Here is a 19,903-nt window from a genome sequence, read left to right as displayed (position 1 = left end):
TTACCAGCTCCTTATCCTCCTCTAACCCTTTAAGTGTAAATTATTCTCATCGCACCAAACTCTTTCCTGGAAAATTCCACTTATCTTCATGGCTCCAATTAATATCTCCAAATCTGGTCTTTTGCTGAAGCACCAATTCAAAATTTCCAGCTAATTACAAGGCACATTCAACTTAGCTGTCTAATCAGCAACTCAAACCCAACAATCCAGGGCTAAACTACTCATTTTTCCCTCAAAAAACCAACCCCCTCAAATCACTTTGACCAATTTTACCTGCTTTAAACCTCAGATCACCTTGGGCCCTCTGCCCAGTTACCAAGCCTGTTGATTCACCCTCTGCCTTAAACACCTTACCTAAGTCTAGGCCTCTCACTGACCTCACAGGGTGTTAATAAGGAAAGCATTTTGTAAATGTTATAAAGGTATAAAAATGTGAACTGTTTCCCCAACTCACGCCTCTCCCACTCCAGGCCACCCTATATACTGCTGCCAAAGTAATTTTTTTAAAATACAAAACTGATTTTTATAACTTTCCTACTCAAGAAACTCCAATGGCTTCCTATTTCTCTTTTGATTTTTAAAGTCCTTCAAACTTGGCACCTACCTCTCTTTCCAGCCTCAATGGACGATATCTCTGCCCACAATCAACAACACCCCCCCCACCCCCACAACACACATTTACTTTATGATACAGCCAAACTGGCTTTTCTGTGTACCTTACTAAGCCACTTTCTTGCCTGTCTCTGTGTCTTTGAAATGGTCATCTCAAGAAGGCTGGAATGCACTCCCTTCTTACCTCAGGTTCTAGTGCCCTGACAGTGCTCTCCTTCCCAAAGTATCTTAGATTTGTCTGAATGTGTATATGTATAAAACTTCCTATTGTGCCATATATATTTTTAGCTGGATTCGCCTCTCCCTTTAGAATGTTAGCTCCAGGTAGGAATCATTGCATTTTTGTACCTGAATTCCCAGTGTTTAACTAGCACTGTGCCAGGCACATAACACTGTTGATTAATAACAGCTTCCTGACTAGTCTTCTTTCCTGCCTCCAGTCTCTTCTCTCCAATTTATCCTTCTAACAGCTACCCAAATAATCTTCCTACTGCAATACCCAGATCACCAAATTACAGAATCTCAAATTTCAAGGATCTCAAAGGTCCAACACATACCTGAACAGTACCAACAACTCCAACAAGTGGTCTTCCAGCCTCCAATAAAGGGGAACCTTCTATACCACCCTAGGTGGCCTACGCTACTTTTGGAAAGCTCTAATTGTTAACTTTTCCTGCTGTCAATTCTAAATCTTCGCTGCAACTCCCACCCACTTGTTCTAGTTCTTACCTCTGGGGCCAAGCAGGACAAGTTTTGCCCTTCTTCCCCACCATGAGAAACTTTCAGATAAATGCTTTACTGTTGTCAAAGCATACCTCCTCCATCCTGCTCTTACTTGTACAGCTTGACTCTGAATCCAACTCTGTGATTTTACATTCGTCCCTATTAAATGCCACGATAGATTTGATACATTATGTCACTCCAAGAAATTTCAACGGTCTCCTACTGTCTACCAAATAAAGTATAAACTTCATATGTGGACACTGAAAAGTCTCAATAGTCTGTGTCCAGCCTACCTTTCCAGTCTTACCTTAAACTATTCCCCTTCATTTATTCCTTTTCCCTGCCAAACTGGACTACTTTCTATTCCCCATTCTAATCCCTCCCTCTTGTATTCTGTGCCTTTGCTAACACTGCTTTAATGCCTAGTCTAGAAGAGACACCCCTCCCACCCCCGCCTCCAATTTCTGCTGTTGAAATCTTTTCCTTTCTTTAAGGTTCAATTGCCTCAAATGCTACCTAGGCCATGAAACCTTCCACAGCATCCTCCCTTTCCTTCACAGGTAGAAGGGGTCACTGCCTCCTCAAATTTCTCATAGCATTTTGTCTCAATCTTATCTTTGCCTTTATCACATTCCTCCTTGTTTCAGAGTTATTTGTATATATGTATTTTCTCCTCTTTAGATTAAAAGCTTCTTGAGGTCACACAGTCCATGTGATATTAGAAGACCAGAATTCAAACCCCACGCAACCACTAGGGTCACTTCACTTCTCTCTGAGGTCCTTTCAACTCTAAATTGACAATACTATGATCAGCATCTAGCTGTGCACCTTGCTTAGAGAAGCTTAAGAAATGTTCGCTGAATGTGCTCTTCTACTCCTCCTCTGCCTACCCTCCATGTTGATGAAACAAGGGCCAGTCTCACCTCATTGCTGTCCTCCTCCAGTCTACCTGTCCTTCATCCCCAAGGGGGCTGATGCCTTACTTGTCCACAGCTCTGAATAGGCTCAGGATCACCTCAGAGGGGATAGAAGGAATCAAGAGGCCAAAGCAAGAAGGGAGAATGGTATATGTGGAGAGTGGTAGTAGGGGGTGGAGGCAGGATGGGGAGATCACGTAACTTACAGGTCCAATTCCACAGGTCCCTATCCTCTCTCCCTTCCTCTGGAAGACTGCCACAAAAATCAATCCATAGCCCTCCACAACTACCAACACCAGGCAAGGAGGGGTAATCCACCTTGCCAAACTCTGACCAACCTTCAGCTCCAGACTTACCCTCTTCCTGGCCGACTTTCCTGACTGTCCTAATGTATACTGTTCCCTTCCATCTCTAAACTATTACTGTAACTTGACACTTCCCAAAAAAATACAAGTCAGTTTGCTCTTTTACTTTTTCTCTGTCTTATCTTCCCTACTAGAGTACAAGATCGGTAATGGCAAGGAGGCAGTAAGGTGGCTCAGTAGATACAGCACTGGGCTGGGAGTCAGGAAGACCTGAGTTCAAATTTGGCCTCAAACACTTACTAGCTGTGTGACCCTGGGCAAGTCACTTAACCTCTGTTTGTCTTAATCCACTGGAAAAGGAAACAGCAAACCACTCCAGCATCTTTGCCAAGAAAATCCCATGGACAGTATGGGACCTTCAGGACCTCCACAGGGTCCTGAAGAGTTGGACAGGACTGAACAAACAGCAAGGGACATGATTTCATTCTCCTCTGCTTTTCTCAATGTGAAGCTGATTGAAGGACAAGGCAGAAAGGGCAGGATCTGTGATTGCTATGGTAGATGTCCTTTCCAGACTAATGGCCCCAGAAGAATAGCAGGCCCAAAGTGAGAAGTCTCTCCCCAGCCTACTCTATTGCTACCTGCCTCCTAATCAAGGTAAGACAGGGGAATAAGGACAAGGTAGATCCTGGGTGCTCCACCAGCAAGCAGCACTTTCCAGGGCAAGGCTGCTTTAGGAACAGAACCCAAATCCAGAACAAACAGGCAAGCCTGTCAAGGAAACTGGTACAGACACTTCTGACATGTTTGGGTCCTGTCTCACCCCTTAGGATGATACTTGAGACTATAGCAGAGAAAGCAATAGTAGTAAGCAATTCAGTGTCCAACCTTCTAACTGATGAGCCATTCTCTGCTACAAAGATAAATGCGTAGTTTTTTAGTCATGTAAAAAAAGATAGGAGACCACAAAACTGAGAAGGAACACAAAAGAGCAGAGCAGTAATATAATGTCAAAAGCACTTAACAAAGTTCAAAATGAGCAATGTCTGATAAAGAACACTAAGGACAATCAAAGAGGCTTTTAAAGATGTGCCGGGGCAAAAAAAGAAAGCTCAAAGAAGAGATACTACCTTGCTGCTGATCAGGGTGTATGGGAAGCTAAAAGACAGTGAAGAGAAAGCAAAACTGCTTTCTTCTTTGCTCTACCAATGAGAATGACTCCCAGACTGGGAAATACCATTCAGATGACTTTGCCTGGACAAACAATATCCCAAGGCACAGAACAACCATACAGAGGTAATTACAGAGCCACTGTCAATAATCTTCCTTAAATTAGGAAGATAGACCACAGGCAGGAGAAAGGCAAATGCTAGACCATAATTTTCAAAAAAGAAGAGGGTGAATTTTCCAAACTGTAGCGCAGTGACCTCTGACTCTAAGAAAATTCCAGCATGTATTATTTTTAAAATGGCTTTTGAAGAGCTGAAAAGGGAAATGGTGATCATCAGAGATAGCATGGGTTCATAAACAACAAGCTGTACCAGACTAACTTTATCTACCTATTTGACAGAGTTCTTTGGTAGATTTGGGGAATTCCAGAAACAGACCTTGTAGACAAATGATGAGATATGAGCTGATCATGATTTCCAAACTTCACAAGTTGAGGAATCCTCTTAAAATGTATAAAAAGTTTAAAGAAGCCTCCATATAACTAGAGCTGTTAACTGATAAAAGACAACAAAAAGATAAATGAAATTAATAACATTTAAAAACTAATTTGGATGTTTTTCATTCCTACACCACTCATGCACCAAGAATGTGTGATTTTGTTGGTCCAGGAACTCTATCAATGTAGAAAAAACACTGTCTACACTTTATGTAATTTACTAGATAAATCTTAGAGAGCTGAGGCTAAGAAATTAAACGACCTGACCACGGTCACTGGCTACTGTCAGATTATTCCATCTAAAGAAGTTGTGTTTGCTTAGCTATGAATTCATAGATGGATACCTGACCCCTTGCAGTAATTCTGTGGTCCCTAGGAGTCTGGGGCCCACAGGTTGGGTATTACTAGACCACATGATAATAGCTAGGTAGATCTAGAGCTCGCTGGACCCAAAGGGCATTGATCAATGTCATTTTGGAGGAAGGTTTCTAATATAACAGTGTTCTAGTGATCTGTCCTTAGTACTGCTCTGTTCAACATCATCTTAGGTGACTTGCCCAGGGTCACACATCTAGTAAGTGTCAAGTGTCTGAGACTGGATTTGAATCTGTTCAACATTATCAATGGCTTTTTTGATGACATACATGAAGCTAGGCTAACATGTTGGATGAAAAGATCTGGATCCAGTAAGGTCTTGGCAGGCTGAAAGGTTAAGTCAAATCTAATAAAATAATATGTCAAAGGGATTACATAAAATCCTACAGCAGTGCAAGTACAGTACAGGAGAAGATGAGTCAAGACAACAGCTCATGTGAAAAAGACCTTCCCTCCTTTCCCTCCCTCAAAGAAGTTTTAATATGGTTTGATGTATGACAGGCCAACAATTTCAGGCTAGATTAAAAAAAGTTACTGGTCCAGAACAAGGGAGTGAACAGTTCCACTGTACTCTGCTCTAGCAAAATCATATAGGAACTACTATGTTTGGTTCTGAGTATCATGTTTTAGGACAAAGGGTCCACAGATGGAGCATATTCGAAAGAAAATAACTAAAATGGCATAGCGATTCCAAACAAAGTCATACAAGGTTCAGTACAAGGCAGAAGGGATGACTGGCCTAGCAAATAGAAGATTTCAGGGGAACATAATCACTGTCTTCAAACACTTGAAGGGTTATCAAACGTAAAACAGATTAGATGTCTTACTTGGTCCCAGAGGGCAGAATTAGGAAGAATGGTTGAAATTAGTTAAAAGGTTAAAATTTTGGCAGGATATAAGGAAAAACTTCCTAACATAATAGTTCCCTTTTTGATAAAAAGTGCTAGGAAAACTGGAAAACAATCTGGCAGAAATTAGCTTAGTCCCACACCTTATACCATAATAATACATTATAAATGGATACATAACTTTAATATTCAAGATCATACTATAAAAAAATTAGAAGAGAAGCAGATCATAACCCTTTCACAGCAATGGATAGGAGATATATATTCTGAAAGAAATAAGGAATAGAGGCAATTACAAAAGATAAAATAAATCACTTTAAATATATGAAACTGAAAAGCTTCTGCACAAATAAAATTAATGCACCTAAGATAAGAATGGAAAAAAAAACTTTCAAAATTTATGTAGAAATATATTTGCATGTATAGCTACATCCATCTATCTATCCATCCACACAAATATAAAAGATCAAAAGCCATTCTCCAATGGACAAGTAGTCAAAGATTATGAACAAATAGTTCTCAAAAGAGTTGCAAATTATTAACCACATGAAAGAATATGTTCCATATCACTAACAATAAAAGAAAAGCAAATCAAAACAACCCCAGGTTTCAACTTACACCTTGCAAATTGGCAAAGATGACAAAGTATGACAATAGTCATTGTTGAAGTAGTTGAGAATAGGCACACTGATGCACTATTGATGGGAGCTGTGAATTAGTACCTATTTTCAAACTTTTTCAACATAGTGATCAGTTACACTGATTCTTTCCTCTTTCTGTCTTAGGAAAACTTTTTTTTATAGATGAGACTTTGGGAGGGAGAGGCATATGGGGGAAACTATGGTAATGTAAAAAGAAAAAAAACCTAAAAAGCCCAAAGACATCGATAAAAACTAGTTTAAAAAAAAAAACTTCCTAACAATTAGACCTGTTCAAAATGCAATCCAACAGCTGTCAAGTACCTACAGTGTGCTGTGGAACAAATGAGATAATATTTTTAAAGAACTTAGCACAATGCCTGCAACACAGTAGGCAATAAAAGCTTGTTTTCTCTCATCCTCCCAGTATTAGACCTTGGGGACACAAAGAAAAAAACAAAGCTTACATTCTAGAGGGTGAAGGAACATAACATATAAATAAATAAGTATATACATGATAATTTGAGGAGGGAATAAGCACAAACAATCAAGGAGATCAATAAAGACTTTGGGCTGAAGGAATCCAGGGACTTGGAGAAGTGAAAAGAGACTGCACAGCATTCTAATGAAAAGGACAAAGGTGTGAAGGTGTTAGATAAAATGGACTGAATATGAGGTTTTCAAGAGAGGACAGAGTGATCACCAGCCAGAGATACAGAGGGAATTTCTGCTCAGATAAGAGACTGAACTGTATGACCTTGGAGGTGCCTTCTAGGTCTGAGATTCTATGATTCTGTGACTAGCTCTGGATCTAGCTCCTTAGGTAAAGTGAAGCCATGCAGGCCCAAATCAGCCCCTATGTCCCTTGCTCCTGGGGAAATGATTCACCACACCTCATAGAATATCCCTGACAGGAGAAGGACAGAGGGAGTAAGGTATGCCTTTGATGTCTTTGTTGGGAAAGTCACTTAGCTCAAACTGCAATTCAAATGGCCATTCCAACCACTCATTCCTGTAGCCCTGCCAGTTTAATCAACTAAAGGCTGAAAGTAGCTTTGTTTCCTCAAAAGGCCAGCTCCCACATAGGGGCCCACAGAACTCCTCTGAATGCTCTCCAGCAACAGCAAACTGTCTTCAAATAAATCTCCAGAGAACAATACCAAACAGCTGTGGAAAAGGCCTGGACAAAAGCCACCAGAAGCCTTCCTAACAGCCTGGTTCAAAATACCCTGATTTCACATACATACATCTGGATGGATCAATGCCCTCAGAAAGAAAGTAAAGAAGCATTTATTAAGTGTTTAGTATGTGCTCAGCACAGAGCTAAGCAACAGGGATACAATTGCAAGCAAAAAGACAGTCCCTGCCCTAAGGGGAGTTTACAATCTAACAAAGAAAACAAATACAAGGGAGTTTAAAATCTAATGAGGGAAGAAATCAAATACAAGGTTACTGGGAGGAGAATGAAGGCAGGCCAACCTTGGCCCTTCTATAAAATAGAGGCTCCAGAAGGAACTCACTAATGGGAGAAGGGGGACAGGCCTTGCAGAGGGACATTCCACAGTGAGTAGGCTGAGGGGATGATATGCTGTTCCAGGTTGAGAAAGTCCAAGGTACTGATAAGTTCCAGGATGAGACCCACAGTGCCACTGCCATTTCCTATAATGCTAGTATTACCACTCCCCACCTCACACACCCTCCAGACCAGCTTCAAGCCCTCAGCATTTCTAGCTTCTTCAGAACTACCATACTAGACTATGTTGGGTTGGGTCCACAGCTTTGTATACCCATGAAACAAGGAAAAGTACAGGCTCCTATTCAACAAACAGGTGCTTGGGAATCTATATGGCTTTTGACTTCTCATAACACCCCAGGGCATCAGTCTAGTTCTCCATCTTCCTCTTAGCAGGCAGATCTAGGTGATTCCCATTCAGGCAAGGAAAACTCCAGAGTGACCTGACACATGACAGGAAAAAACAGAGGCAGAACTGAAATGGAAGTGTTCCTTTCTGGAACAAGAAGATAGGACCATTACCACATCATGAAAAAAAAAAAAGATCTGGGGCCTACAATCTAAAACCTACCTTGTAGGGGTGAGATGAAAAGACAGGGAGGAAGGGAGAAAGAAAGAGAAAAAGAGAGAGAGAGAAAGAAAATGGAGAAAGAGGAGGGGAGGGGGGGAGAGGGAAGGAGAGGGAGAGAGAGAGAGAGAGAGAGAGAATACCAGGTAAATCCAAAAACAAAACCCAGTCTCAATATTAACGTCCTCACTGCAAAACACTTCCCACTCTTAGAGTCACGTGGGTCACTTGTCAAATGAGAATCTAGCAAAATGAAAAAAAATTCTCTGTAGTCTAACCTTTTGGATAACACCAGTATGCATATATACATACTACTAACTCATCTATCAAAGGTCTAATGTTCCCATTCCACTGCATGCCCAAGCTCAAATCTCCCTGGCTATTTTGCCACAGGACTAGTGTTTGGTGCTCCAGACTTGCAAAGTTAAGCAAACACATGAGAGCAGAAGATCAAGAAAACAAGATGGGGGCAACTAGGTGGCTCAGTGGATAGGGCACTGGCCCTGGAGTCAGGAGGACCTGAGTTAAAATCCAACCTCAGACACATAACACTTACTAGCTGTTGTGACCCTGGGCAAGTCACTTAACCCCACTGCCAAACAAACAAAAAAAAAGAAAGAACGAAAACAAGATGGAGAAAGCCAAGGCACAATTAAATCATTGCTGACATTTTGTTTTAGTGTCTATCAAAACAACACCTAACCTATCCAGAGATGCAAAAAAAAAAAAAAAAAAAAAGAAAGCATTATCTGAGAGGATATTATGAGTGACAACAAGGAACACTCAACCTTTAAGCTCACTGTCCCTCTCCATCCCATTGAGTACAGCTCGCCAGCCAGAAGGAAAAATGTTTTCATTAGCCAGAGCAGAAAGGCCAGATCACTCTGGCACAAAACAAAACAAAATTTAGTTGAGAGACAGAGAAAGGGGACAGATGAGAGAAAAGAAAACAGAAGCAATAATGGCAAGAATGGTAAATGCTAGAAGCTGGTAGCAGGGCAGAAAGTTGGTGAGAAAGACAAGAAAAAAGAGCTCCATAGCAGAGAGACTAGTGGTTATTCAGATCTCAGTCAGTCAATGAAGACTGATTAAGTACCTACTATGTGCCAAGCACTGTGCTAAGTGCTGGGGATACAAAAGGAAAAAGAGTCCTTGCCCTCAAGGAGCTTACAATCTAATGGGAGAGACAACCTGCAAACAAACATAAACAAGCTACATACAGGAAAAACAGGAAATAATCAAAGGAGGGAAGGCAACTAGAATTAATAGGGGTTGAGGAAGGCTACCAGTAAAAGATGGGATTTTAGTTGGGACTGGAAGGGACTGGAAGTCAGGAGGCAAAGATGAAGGACAGCATTCTAGGTATGAGGACAGGCAGTGAGAATGTGGAGCCAAGTGATGGGGTGTCTTGTTTGGAAGAACAGGAAAGGGGCCAGTGTCACTGGATCAAAGAGTACATGCTAGGGCACTAATAACACATCTTGATTTATCATTTCCCAAAAGCCAAGATCACCAAGTCATAAGGGGACAGAGAGGGTGAGGTCTTTAGGGAAAAGGCAAGCTAAGTTTTACTCACTTCACCAGTCTCACACAGTATGTATTTGGGCTGTGTGGCACTTTTGGCATATCCACTAGGTCAGATTAGAATCTTAAAACTATGGGTTGCGACCCCATATGGGCTTAAGAAGAGATGAAGGAGTCATGAGTGGAAAGAGTTTAAGAAGCCCTGGATTAGATGAAGTTAGGTCAGCTATAAAACAGCAGAGTACTGTAGACCAGATAGGAGTATACACACAGGCAGGCAGGCAGCAGAACAAGTCCCTACTGTATCCTCGGCTACATATTTTACTCATCCTCTAGTGAAAATCCTGACCATCTCTGACTCACTGCTCACTGTAAAGACAAAAGCTTTCTCAGAGGAAATGGGGTTCTCTGAGTTGTGAAATCCACAGAGTAGCTTTGCATAGTGAGACCAAGCACTAGAAGACTGGATCTAGCTGGTTAAAAAGAAAAAGAGAAAAAAAAAAAAACAAAACTAACACCCAAAACCAAATACACACAACAAGAGATAAACCAGGAAGCTGTTGGAGCTGCTGTTCAAAGAGCTCATACCTGAGCCTAGTCTCACATCACTGACCCATACACAGGTTTGTGCTGACAAAACTAGTCTGCCCAATTCTGCCTTGCCTAGCTAGTATGGGAAGATCAAGCAGCCCAGGGTAGGTCTAACTCAAAATTCTTGGCTGTATGTGCTAATACTATAGGTTCCCATATAATAAAACCTTTAGAAATTAAAAAACTTAAAATGTCTTAAAGAGTTTCCAAAAATGCCCCACATTTATCAGTGGTTTACAGAAAGCACACTAGTGTTAGGAAGGGTTTCCAGAAACACTTCGTTTGTTTGTTTTACTACAATGAAAGATTATTTCTAAGCCAGTCTTACCTGGGGATGGCAGGGCTATTTCACTGCTAAACTTACCAAGAAGATTGATGGCTGGAAATTTACCCTTTTTATACCCAAATCCAATGTGACCTCACAGAATCAACCTACAAAACGGGTGCTAATTCTAATGTTCCTGCAGCAGAAATTTCATGAGAAAGCAAATAAAACTCATCTGGCAGCAGCAGATAGGCCTTTGGATTTCTTGGTAACATTAGCTATTTTAATAGTTTGCTAATTGGTATGCCTGCCTCAAATCTTTCCCCTCTCCAATCCATCCTCCATACAGTTGCTGATCTGATACATACATCACAGATCTGATAACCATGTCACTTCTCTGCTATACAGAATTCTAGTGTTCCCTACTACTTTCTTTTCCTTTTTTTTTTTTTTTGGTAAGGCAATTGGGGTTAAGTGACTTGCCCAGAGTCACACAGCTAGTGAATGTTCTGTGTCTGAGGCCACATTTGAACTCAGTTCCTCTTGACTCTAGAGCTGGTGCTCTATCCACTGGGCCACCCAGTTGTCCCTCCCTACTACTTTCTCAATCCCCTTGAATGCTAGTGCCTTCCCTCAACTGATTATATTCAATTTATTCTGTTATCTATCTTGTTTGTACATAGTTGTTTTCATGTTGTCTCCTCCATCAGACTGTGAACTCGAGAGCTAGGACTCTGCCTTTTTTGAGTATGCCCAGTGCCTGGAAAATAAAAGGTGGTAAGTGCTTGCTGACTGACTGATTCAGCATCAAGGGTAGTGCCTGGCACACAGTAATTTCTTAATGAATGCCTATTAATTGAGCCTAAAATGTTGTACAAAATCAAACTTGAAAAAAGGGCACTCCCTGTTATCCCTGCAAAGGAATTCTAGAAACAGAGAATTTACATGTGCCCACATATACTCAATTTGTGACACAGGAGAGGAAAACTGGATAAAGTCTAAAATGCACCCTGAGTTTTGGAAGAAAAGATTTCAAAGGATTCAGAGGATAGCTGAAATCCCACTGACTAAAATTCAATGATAGATGGAGATGAGGGGGCATGGAAATATTATTAAGAGGAGTGAAGAAACAGTAGAGGACAATATAATACAGGACAGTGGGTAATCCAAGCTGTCTGGAACATGGAGTATAATAAAGGGAAATATTATGAGAAGGCTGGAAAGGCTGGCTGGACCCAGGTTGGGGTGGTGGGGAGGTAAATGACAGAAATTGGAGCTTAAATTTTATGAACAAATATAGGTTTAATTTAAAGAAAAACTTCCTCCAAATAAAGCTAACTGAAATGCAATGGTCTGTCTCAAACAGAAGCTAGATGATCACCAGGTTTGTAGAAAAGGGGCTCAGTTCTGTTTTAGACCTGACTTGGACCTGAAAGCACCTGATGGCCCTTGCAATCTGACTTGCAGCCCTCTAAGGTACCTACAACTTTTTAACTGTTCAATCCAACAGCCTTTTCTCAGTCCTCATTTTCTTTGACCTCACTGAGTTTTTGATACTGTTAACCATCTGTTCTTTCTGGACACTCTCTTCTCCCTCTTATTAAGAGCCACTGCTTTTACTTTCTGCCTGCCTGCCTGATCTTTCTCAGGTTTTCTTCGTTGAATTATCATCCATCTTCTATGGTTTTCCCCAGAACGCTTTCCCTGGCCCTCTTTTCTTCTCCCTAATTTCACCAACTCTCATGTGTTCAAATATCATCTCTTTGTGATGACTCCCAAATCTATACACTGAACTCTAATTTCTTTCCTAAATTCCAGTCACAATGTCAACTGTCTGTTGAATACTGTCTCCTGGATATACCACTGGCATCTCAAACTTATAATGTCCAAAATGGAACTTAAATTCATTCCAAATCTGTCCATCTCCCTTCAACAAACTTCTCTATTTCTGCTGAGGGCACCACCATAGACCCAATTACCAAGGTTTGTAACCTCAGGATCATCTTTGACTCTTCTCTCTCCCCGCTCCCTCACTTGAGGGCCCCCCCCCATTCAACAACAGCCAAGCCTTACAGATTCTAACTCTGCAACATCTCTTGCAGCTATTTCCCTTATCCCTACTCACGTGGCCACCATGCCAGTTCAAGCCCTCATCAAGTACCATGTTAAGTATTCTAATAGCCTAATTGGCCTTCCTGTTTCATCTTTGCCCTCTTCAATCCACCCTCCACATAACTGCCAAAACAATTTTTCTACAAAATTTTCACCATGTCATTCTCTTGCTAAAAACTGTCAATGCCTCCCCACTCCCCACACAGGATAAAATACAGATCTTTGGCCTGCCATTTAGGACCCTCTACAATCTGGCTCTCACTTACCTTTTCAGTCTTATATCATACTAATCCTACTCATGAACTCTTAAACTGCTACCAAACTGGACTACTACTTTTCCCCCAAAGGTCCTCTACTGTCTCAATGTATACTCTATGTATATCTGATTTACTTTAGAAGTTACTTCTTCACAGAAGCCTTCTGTGAACCCCACCCTGCTCTGGGATTAGGACTCCTCAATTTTCCTTGTAATATACTTATTTGGGTATCTCTAGTCTCCTCCCAATAATAAATAAGCTCATGGAGGGCAAAAATTATTTAATTTACATTTTTGTAAGTACCTAGCACAGTGGCTTGAGCATCAGGAGTTTAATAAATGCTTGCTGAATTGACTCCCAGCTTTGAAAGCCTGGAATTAATTCTTTCCTCTTAATGCAAAGAGATGCAATTTCTATAGGAGAACTAGGGAACCGGTTTCAATTTTGTTCCACATGGGATAAAGATGACTGTGGCTGGACAGTAAGTTAAGAAATAGCCAACAACTGAACTGGCTGTTCTATTCAGAGTCTTCTAGACCAGAAGGAGCTGACCAGAGTGTGGTGGTGATTTACCTGGGCTGCTACTGGGCCCCCTCCACTACCTGCCCCCTAAGACATCTTGATTCCCCATCACCTCTCTCCTGGAAGGGAAAGGTTTTCTCAGCATAGTTATGACCCATCCCAGAGCCCATCTCAGTTCATCTGTACCCGCTGAGATCCTTCTCTTCCATTACGGCCTCCATCAAAACTCTTCCCAAGGCCACATTGTGGTGTGGAGGTGACCACTATAATGTGGAGATAGGTTTTTGGAGGCTTTGATACTGGAACACAAACTCTAGCAAGCTCCATCAAGACGGAAAGACTTTGAATACAGTTTTCTGCCCGAGGACTAGTGGAGCTAAGTACAAAGAGGGGCAGCACAAGATTCACCACTAAATAATGAACTTTTTTGACAGGGTTGCCATGGCCAAAGAAAAACGAAATGCAGTCCCTTAGCCTTATGAAGGTAGTGTTAACTACAACATTTACACTCTTCTGTTTCAACAACAGCAGAATGATAGAAAAGGAGGTAAAAGGTGCTAAGAAAAACAATTTTTAGTCCAACTATAAATATTAATTTTATTTTTAATGCTCTAAACATGACACCTTTGGCCAGTAAGATGATATAGTGCTGAAGGAAATACACTATCTGCATTTTCATTCTCATTATAAATGAAACCAGAAGACATAAAGAACATACAACTAAATGGAAGAACAATTTAAACGTTCTACTGTAAACAGTGTTGTGTAGTAGAAAGAAGACTATTTTACTAATAATCACTTGTGTGCCCTTACAACAAGTGGCTTCCTACTTTAAGGACCTCAGTTTTCTCATCTCTAAGATGACAGAGTTGGAGTAGACAATATCTAATTTCCCTCCAAGCTCTAAATCCTAGATCTGAAGGTGGCTGAGTTCATTTCAGTATATATCCAAAGGCAGTAAGAAATATCTTCTTGGGGGACATTTGGTCATCTTGCATTTCAGTTTCCAAGATATAAACACATAGATGACAGACCAACATTTATTGCAAAGGATGCTGAAGTAATAAAATCTATTTAGATGGGATCCTCCAAATGAACTTAACACATACTTTTGGACTCAATGACTTTCATGTACAATGAAGGAATGGAACAAAAATTAAAAAGTTGGGCTACAGCTCAAGATCAAGAAATGAAACAAGCCTAAAAGATTACTGAGAAGCTCCATGCCCACCTATATATCATGACTACTCTTTTTAAGGAAAACTGACAATCAATGGTGGTGGCAAGTACCAAACAGTATTTAAAAAAAAAAAAAAGGTTGCGATAGGAACCAACTGTTTATAAACACTGGAGTAATTTCACATTCAAGTGTCTTCACAGTTAGATAATCCACTCATTATAGCAAAAGTAAAACAAATGGCAAAGAGAAGGAAGAGGTGAGTAGATCATTATACATCATACTTATCCTATGCAACTCTTACCCATTTCCTCCCATAAATCCTTCACAAGTGGGCCACCCAAGATGCTGAGGGCCATCAAGATGCATGAAAGCTTCATCTCTTGCCCCTCTCATTATCTGATGAGCACATATCCTATTCGTACCCACCTCTCTGAAGTCCTCTATTCACTTATATATTTTGTGTTCATCCCTCTGATTCTCTATATTCAGGATTCAACTTCCTGAAGATATTCAATTTTCCTGTGAAATCCTTCATTATTAATGATCAAAACAAAAGAGGGCAAAAAAGTCCAGTCTCAGTCAGCAATTATTTGATGTCCTCCACAGACCCCCTCCCTTCAACAGAGCAGAGGAATGCTGGTTTATACTACAAGCTCAATTGCAAAATATCATGCTAGAGGATGATAAATTAATAGTACTGTTGCCTTTCAAAATAGCAACAAGGAATTGAGGTGGGGTAAAAAGCCAAAAGAAAGAAGGTTACAAGACATATCATCCATCCCAAGAGCACTTGCAGAAATTGAAGGAAGACACCAGATCTGAAATGAAATACACACCATAATGTTTCTATGTCAATATATTTCACCATCAATAACAGTGTAATTACCACATTTGGACTCATTCTACCATACCTGATGTGCCTGCTATAAGAAAATGAAAACTACAATTTAGTGAAAGGGGGAAATGGTTGGATATAACCAAATACACAGGGAAGAAATCTATGCTTGAAGTAACAAATTTAATGGCATTCGGGGACTGATTTTCAAGTTAATTTATAAAAGATGTTTCTAAAGAATAAAAAAGACTATGGACCATATTACCCACCCCCCAAAAAACAACTATCAAACCAGATGATGATCTTATATCTACAAAACTTTTATGAGAATGGTTTATACAGATACTGAGGGTATGTTAGATGAAAGTAAGAGAAGGGAAAAAGCAGACTTTTGAAGGCTATTTTCTTTTTTTGAAGCAGGCCACATCTTCATCATCACAAAGTTAAAATATAGGAAACAAATCTTTTGATTACAAAAAAGCAAAGTGACTTAGTAGAACAAAAGCCTCAATTACAACATGGTGCCTCCCCTATGCATGTGAGATTATTCAAGATCCCTTAATAACTTCAGCTAAAAAGATATCTTTGTTTAAAAATCCTCTGCATACAGTATTAGTTCAAAGAAGGTATAAAACAAAGAGAAACACATGCTCACCGCAAGTGTGCATCTCTCTCATGGGCATAATCCAAACAGAAGACCTTTCTACATAGAAGGTGAAATTTTTACAGATGTTGTTATTTGCTTTAAGAGGGCCTGTCAATATGATTCATGAACACTCAAAAAGGCTGGTCTAGCAATTCACACAGGAAAAACAAAGTGGATGAATAAAAATTGTATGATTTTTTTAGGACCATTTGTCCCCTTTTCCATCACTGTCAATCAAGATGAAATTTAATGACTCTCTAAATATAACTAGCAAGTGAGGAATAAAACAGGGTGACATAAACATAACATCATAGAAGATGTCCTATTCAAAGCAAATGGATTCCCTAAGTGATAATGTACTCCAGATGCTCCTGTTTGCAAATGATATGCTAATTGTATTGAACTCGAGAATACTAAAGGTCTTTTTCAATGCAATCCATAATGACATAAAGGGTACTAGCAACTTACTCCAGGAAAAAAAAAAGTTGATGAAGAATGAACACTGTCCAGATTAAAACATGTAGTTTAATGAATAGTCTACTCATGTATTCTATTAGTACACACCTAGAATTGAACAAGAAATCGACCTGATATTGCTTTTGGGAAAATGCTCAATGCTTTTAGTTATGTTAGTTGCTTCCTAATACAAAGGCTATGTTTTCGTTCTTCAATAGTCCATTGACAAATATTTATTAAACACTTACTATGTTCCCAGGCACTACACTAGGTACTAGAAATACAAATATAAGCAAAAAGACAGGCTCAGTCCTCAAGGAGCTTACATTCTAAAGGGAAGACAACATATAAAAGGAAGCTGAAGTGGGAACAGATGCATAATGGAGGAGTCTAGGTTGTAGCCTATTGAAAAAAGAAGAGATAGCTGGCCTGGGTGCTCTCCTAAAACACAGGTTTTGGAAGGTGCCATCCAGAGAAAGAGGCCCAGGGGCTGAAGATACTTTCCAAGATGTGACTTTCAGAGCTGACGTGATCTTTCAAGATGAAGAGTTTTAGGGGGCATGATCTACCACGCCTTAGAAACCTCTTTACCCAGGAAGCTCACTCTACTTGGAATATTTTTCACTTCGGAAGTGCTCTCTGGCCCTGAGGACCCACCAACTTCTGATCAACTGGTTCCTCCCAAATAGTGCAGGACATCAAGACCTTCATTCCTCTCCAGGCAGCACTGTGTATTGTCTCCACAATACTTGCTCTACCAAGCATCTCACCAGGTACCATTGTTCACCACCACCAACCCCCCTTCATGTGTCATCATCATCCTTAGAATGTAAGCTCCATGAGCCTGACTTTCTTTCTGCTTGTTTTTGGAGTCCCAGCACTTGGCACAGTGTCTGGCATATAGTAAGACCTTAATAAATGCTTGCTGACTACCTGATTTTCAACAGTAATAATAGCTAGCATTTCCAAGTGATGCTGTTAAGACTGACAGAAAGTCATGGAGTATAATCCTAGAAGAATCAAAATTCTAGCCAGACAAATTTTGGCTTAGGGAAATAACATCATCAAGCCATCAAAAATGCATGACTTTTTCGAGTCACGAGATGAGCCAATCAGTTGTGGAAAGCAAAGGATTAAATAAACAGATATGCTAAATTGTAGGTATCTAGCAAATATCAAAAGACCTTGAAGAAAGCCTCCAATCCACTGGATAGATAGCTACTCCGTGGAAGATATATGAAAAGACAGGCAAAAATCAATGGATGAATTTTTATCTGCACAGGCAGACCACAGAAATAAATGCCTGAGTTAAGATATTGCCTGTTTCATCCAGTGTTCCTGGACTGTGAAGTGAACTCACCTTCCTCAATTTCCATAAATCACTTCGAATAACTCCCTCTTTGCCCCTATCGAATTTTACTTTTTGTATCATATGTGTGTATATGTCATAACAGCTCATTTAGACCCTAAGCTTCATGAGACCAGTTTCATTTGATTTTCCTGGGACTTAGACGAAGTATACACTTCATATGTGTTGAACTAAACCGCTTACGTTGATAAGGCACGGCCAATCCACATCTTTTGCTGGGGAACCCTGGATTCCCTGGGGGGGGGCGGGGAAGGCCAGTATGCCTCCCTGTTAAGGATCATATGGAGGGAAAATGACAGCCAGAAGAAAGCCCCTCTTCCAAGCCTCGCTGCTCACGTGGCAGTGACCTGCCTTCAACAAGATCATCCCTACTGCAGCCTTCTAACATGCAACTGGGATCCCACAGACAAAGCTGTTAGGCACACACGGGAGGGTAAGGGAGTGGTGGGGTAAGGGGTACGTGAACATGCACCATTGGACCCCGCCCCTAGAGCCCGATGCCCGTCCCAGGATGCAATGGGTGGGGGAACAGCACCACTCGTTCCAGCATGCCCCGCGATGGCCAGCGAAAACTACACCCCCACCCCCGGCATGCAAAGCGGAACGACAGGAACTCGGTGCCCCGAGCGCTCCGGCGCAAAGAAGTCTGGGCGTAGTAGTTCCAGGCCGCCGCCACCGCCTGGAAGGCAGTAGCCCTGCCCCCCCCACCCCCCCACCCCCCGTCGCCTTCCCGTCTCTAGGAGGCTAGAGATGAAGGAGATCCATGCGACGGACCCGCGGGCACGGCGGCAGCGCCTGCCATGGACTTCCCGGGCCCTCAGCCAGCCCTCCCCCCACCTTCCCGCGTCCATCTCGCCGCTGACTTCGCTCCAGGAGGGGCTCACTTACGAGAGTAATGGTCGCCGTCGCCATCTTGCGTCCGCCGCGGCCGCCGCGCGCGCCTCACTCTTCCCAGTACTCTGCTCACTCTCGCGAGAGCTCCTCCTAGCCGACGTAACGGAAGGTGAAACTGGTGGAAAACTCGCGAGGGGGTCTTGGCTCCGCCTTGGAAAGGGAGACGAGAGAATAACCGAGAACTCACTTCCGGCCTGAGACTAAAGGCTCTCGCTTCTGAGCAGGCGGGACAAAGAAAGGAGGGCTGGAGGCAGGCGGATCGCTGGGAGAGAGGGGTAGAGCGCCTTGAGGGAGAGAAGGGAGAGACGGCCTGGCACGACCTCGTCATCTCGCCTCCCTCCGGGGAGCCCGAGAAACCCAGGCCGTCGTTCACCCGGGCCTGGTCAGGCTCTTTCCCAGGACCCCTTGCAGACCTCTGATGGCGGGGAGCTCACTACCTTAGGAGGCGGCCCACTCCATTTGGGGATGGCTCAAATTCAAACCATTTTTGCGTTACGGTCCCTTTCTCAAAATGATGTTTTTTAAATGTATAAATTATATATAGGATTACAAAGGACACCAATTACATTGAAATTCAGAGTCCGAAATCAGTAAGATCCGAATTCAAATCCAGCCTCAAAAACTTGGTGGCAGTAGGATCCTGGGGAAGTCACTTAACCTCTGCCTGTCTAACTTTCCTCATCTGAAAAATGGAGATAATAATAACACCTTACTCCAGGATTGTGATGATAAAATAAGTTAATATTCGTGAAGGTCTTTGTAAATCTTAAATTGTGATAATAAAAGCTACCTATATATTTAAAGAATGAATTAATAACTCCAAGGTTAAGAATCCTGACAAAATCTAATGGTCAGGAAGTTTTTTCCTGACAACAGGCATAAGGCTACTCCAGTCAGTTCATGACAGTGCTTCCTAAAAATATATTTTAAAAAATTCACATTCATACATGACTTAAGATTTCTTTTTTAAGAAGCTTTCCTTACAACTACCCCCTGATAGATAGATGGTACAGTGCTAGGCCTGGAATCAGGAAGACCTGAGTTCATATTCTGCTTTAGATACTTAACTATCTTTGTGACACTGGGC

General features: G+C 41.4%; 1 protein-coding gene across 3 annotated transcripts in view; it reads right to left on the bottom strand.

Moving 5' to 3' along the window:
* Window positions 1-18,873, bottom strand: part of PUF60 (poly(U) binding splicing factor 60) — a 35,903-nt gene extending 17,030 nt beyond the window's left edge. For 2 of the 3 annotated variants that reach the window (XM_027857723.1, XM_027857724.1), the window contains exon 1: window positions 18,811-18,871. In XM_027857723.1, coding sequence (XP_027713524.1) covers window positions 18,811-18,834 — 24 coding nt within the window. In that variant the 5' untranslated portion in view covers window positions 18,835-18,871. Of the gene's footprint in view, window positions 1-18,810 lie in introns of all 3 variants that reach the window. The other variant, XM_027857725.1, reaches the window with a different exon arrangement.
* Between the last annotated feature and the right edge of the window lie 1,030 nt (window positions 18,874-19,903).

Source organism: Vombatus ursinus, unplaced genomic scaffold (genome assembly GCF_900497805.2).
Source record: "Vombatus ursinus unplaced genomic scaffold, bare-nosed wombat genome assembly UNPS02012319.1, whole genome shotgun sequence".
In the NCBI taxonomy this organism is placed as follows: domain Eukaryota; kingdom Metazoa; phylum Chordata; class Mammalia; order Diprotodontia; family Vombatidae; genus Vombatus; species Vombatus ursinus.
The sequence above is the reverse complement of the archived record's forward strand: the minus strand, read 5'-3'. Positions and strand labels throughout refer to the sequence as shown.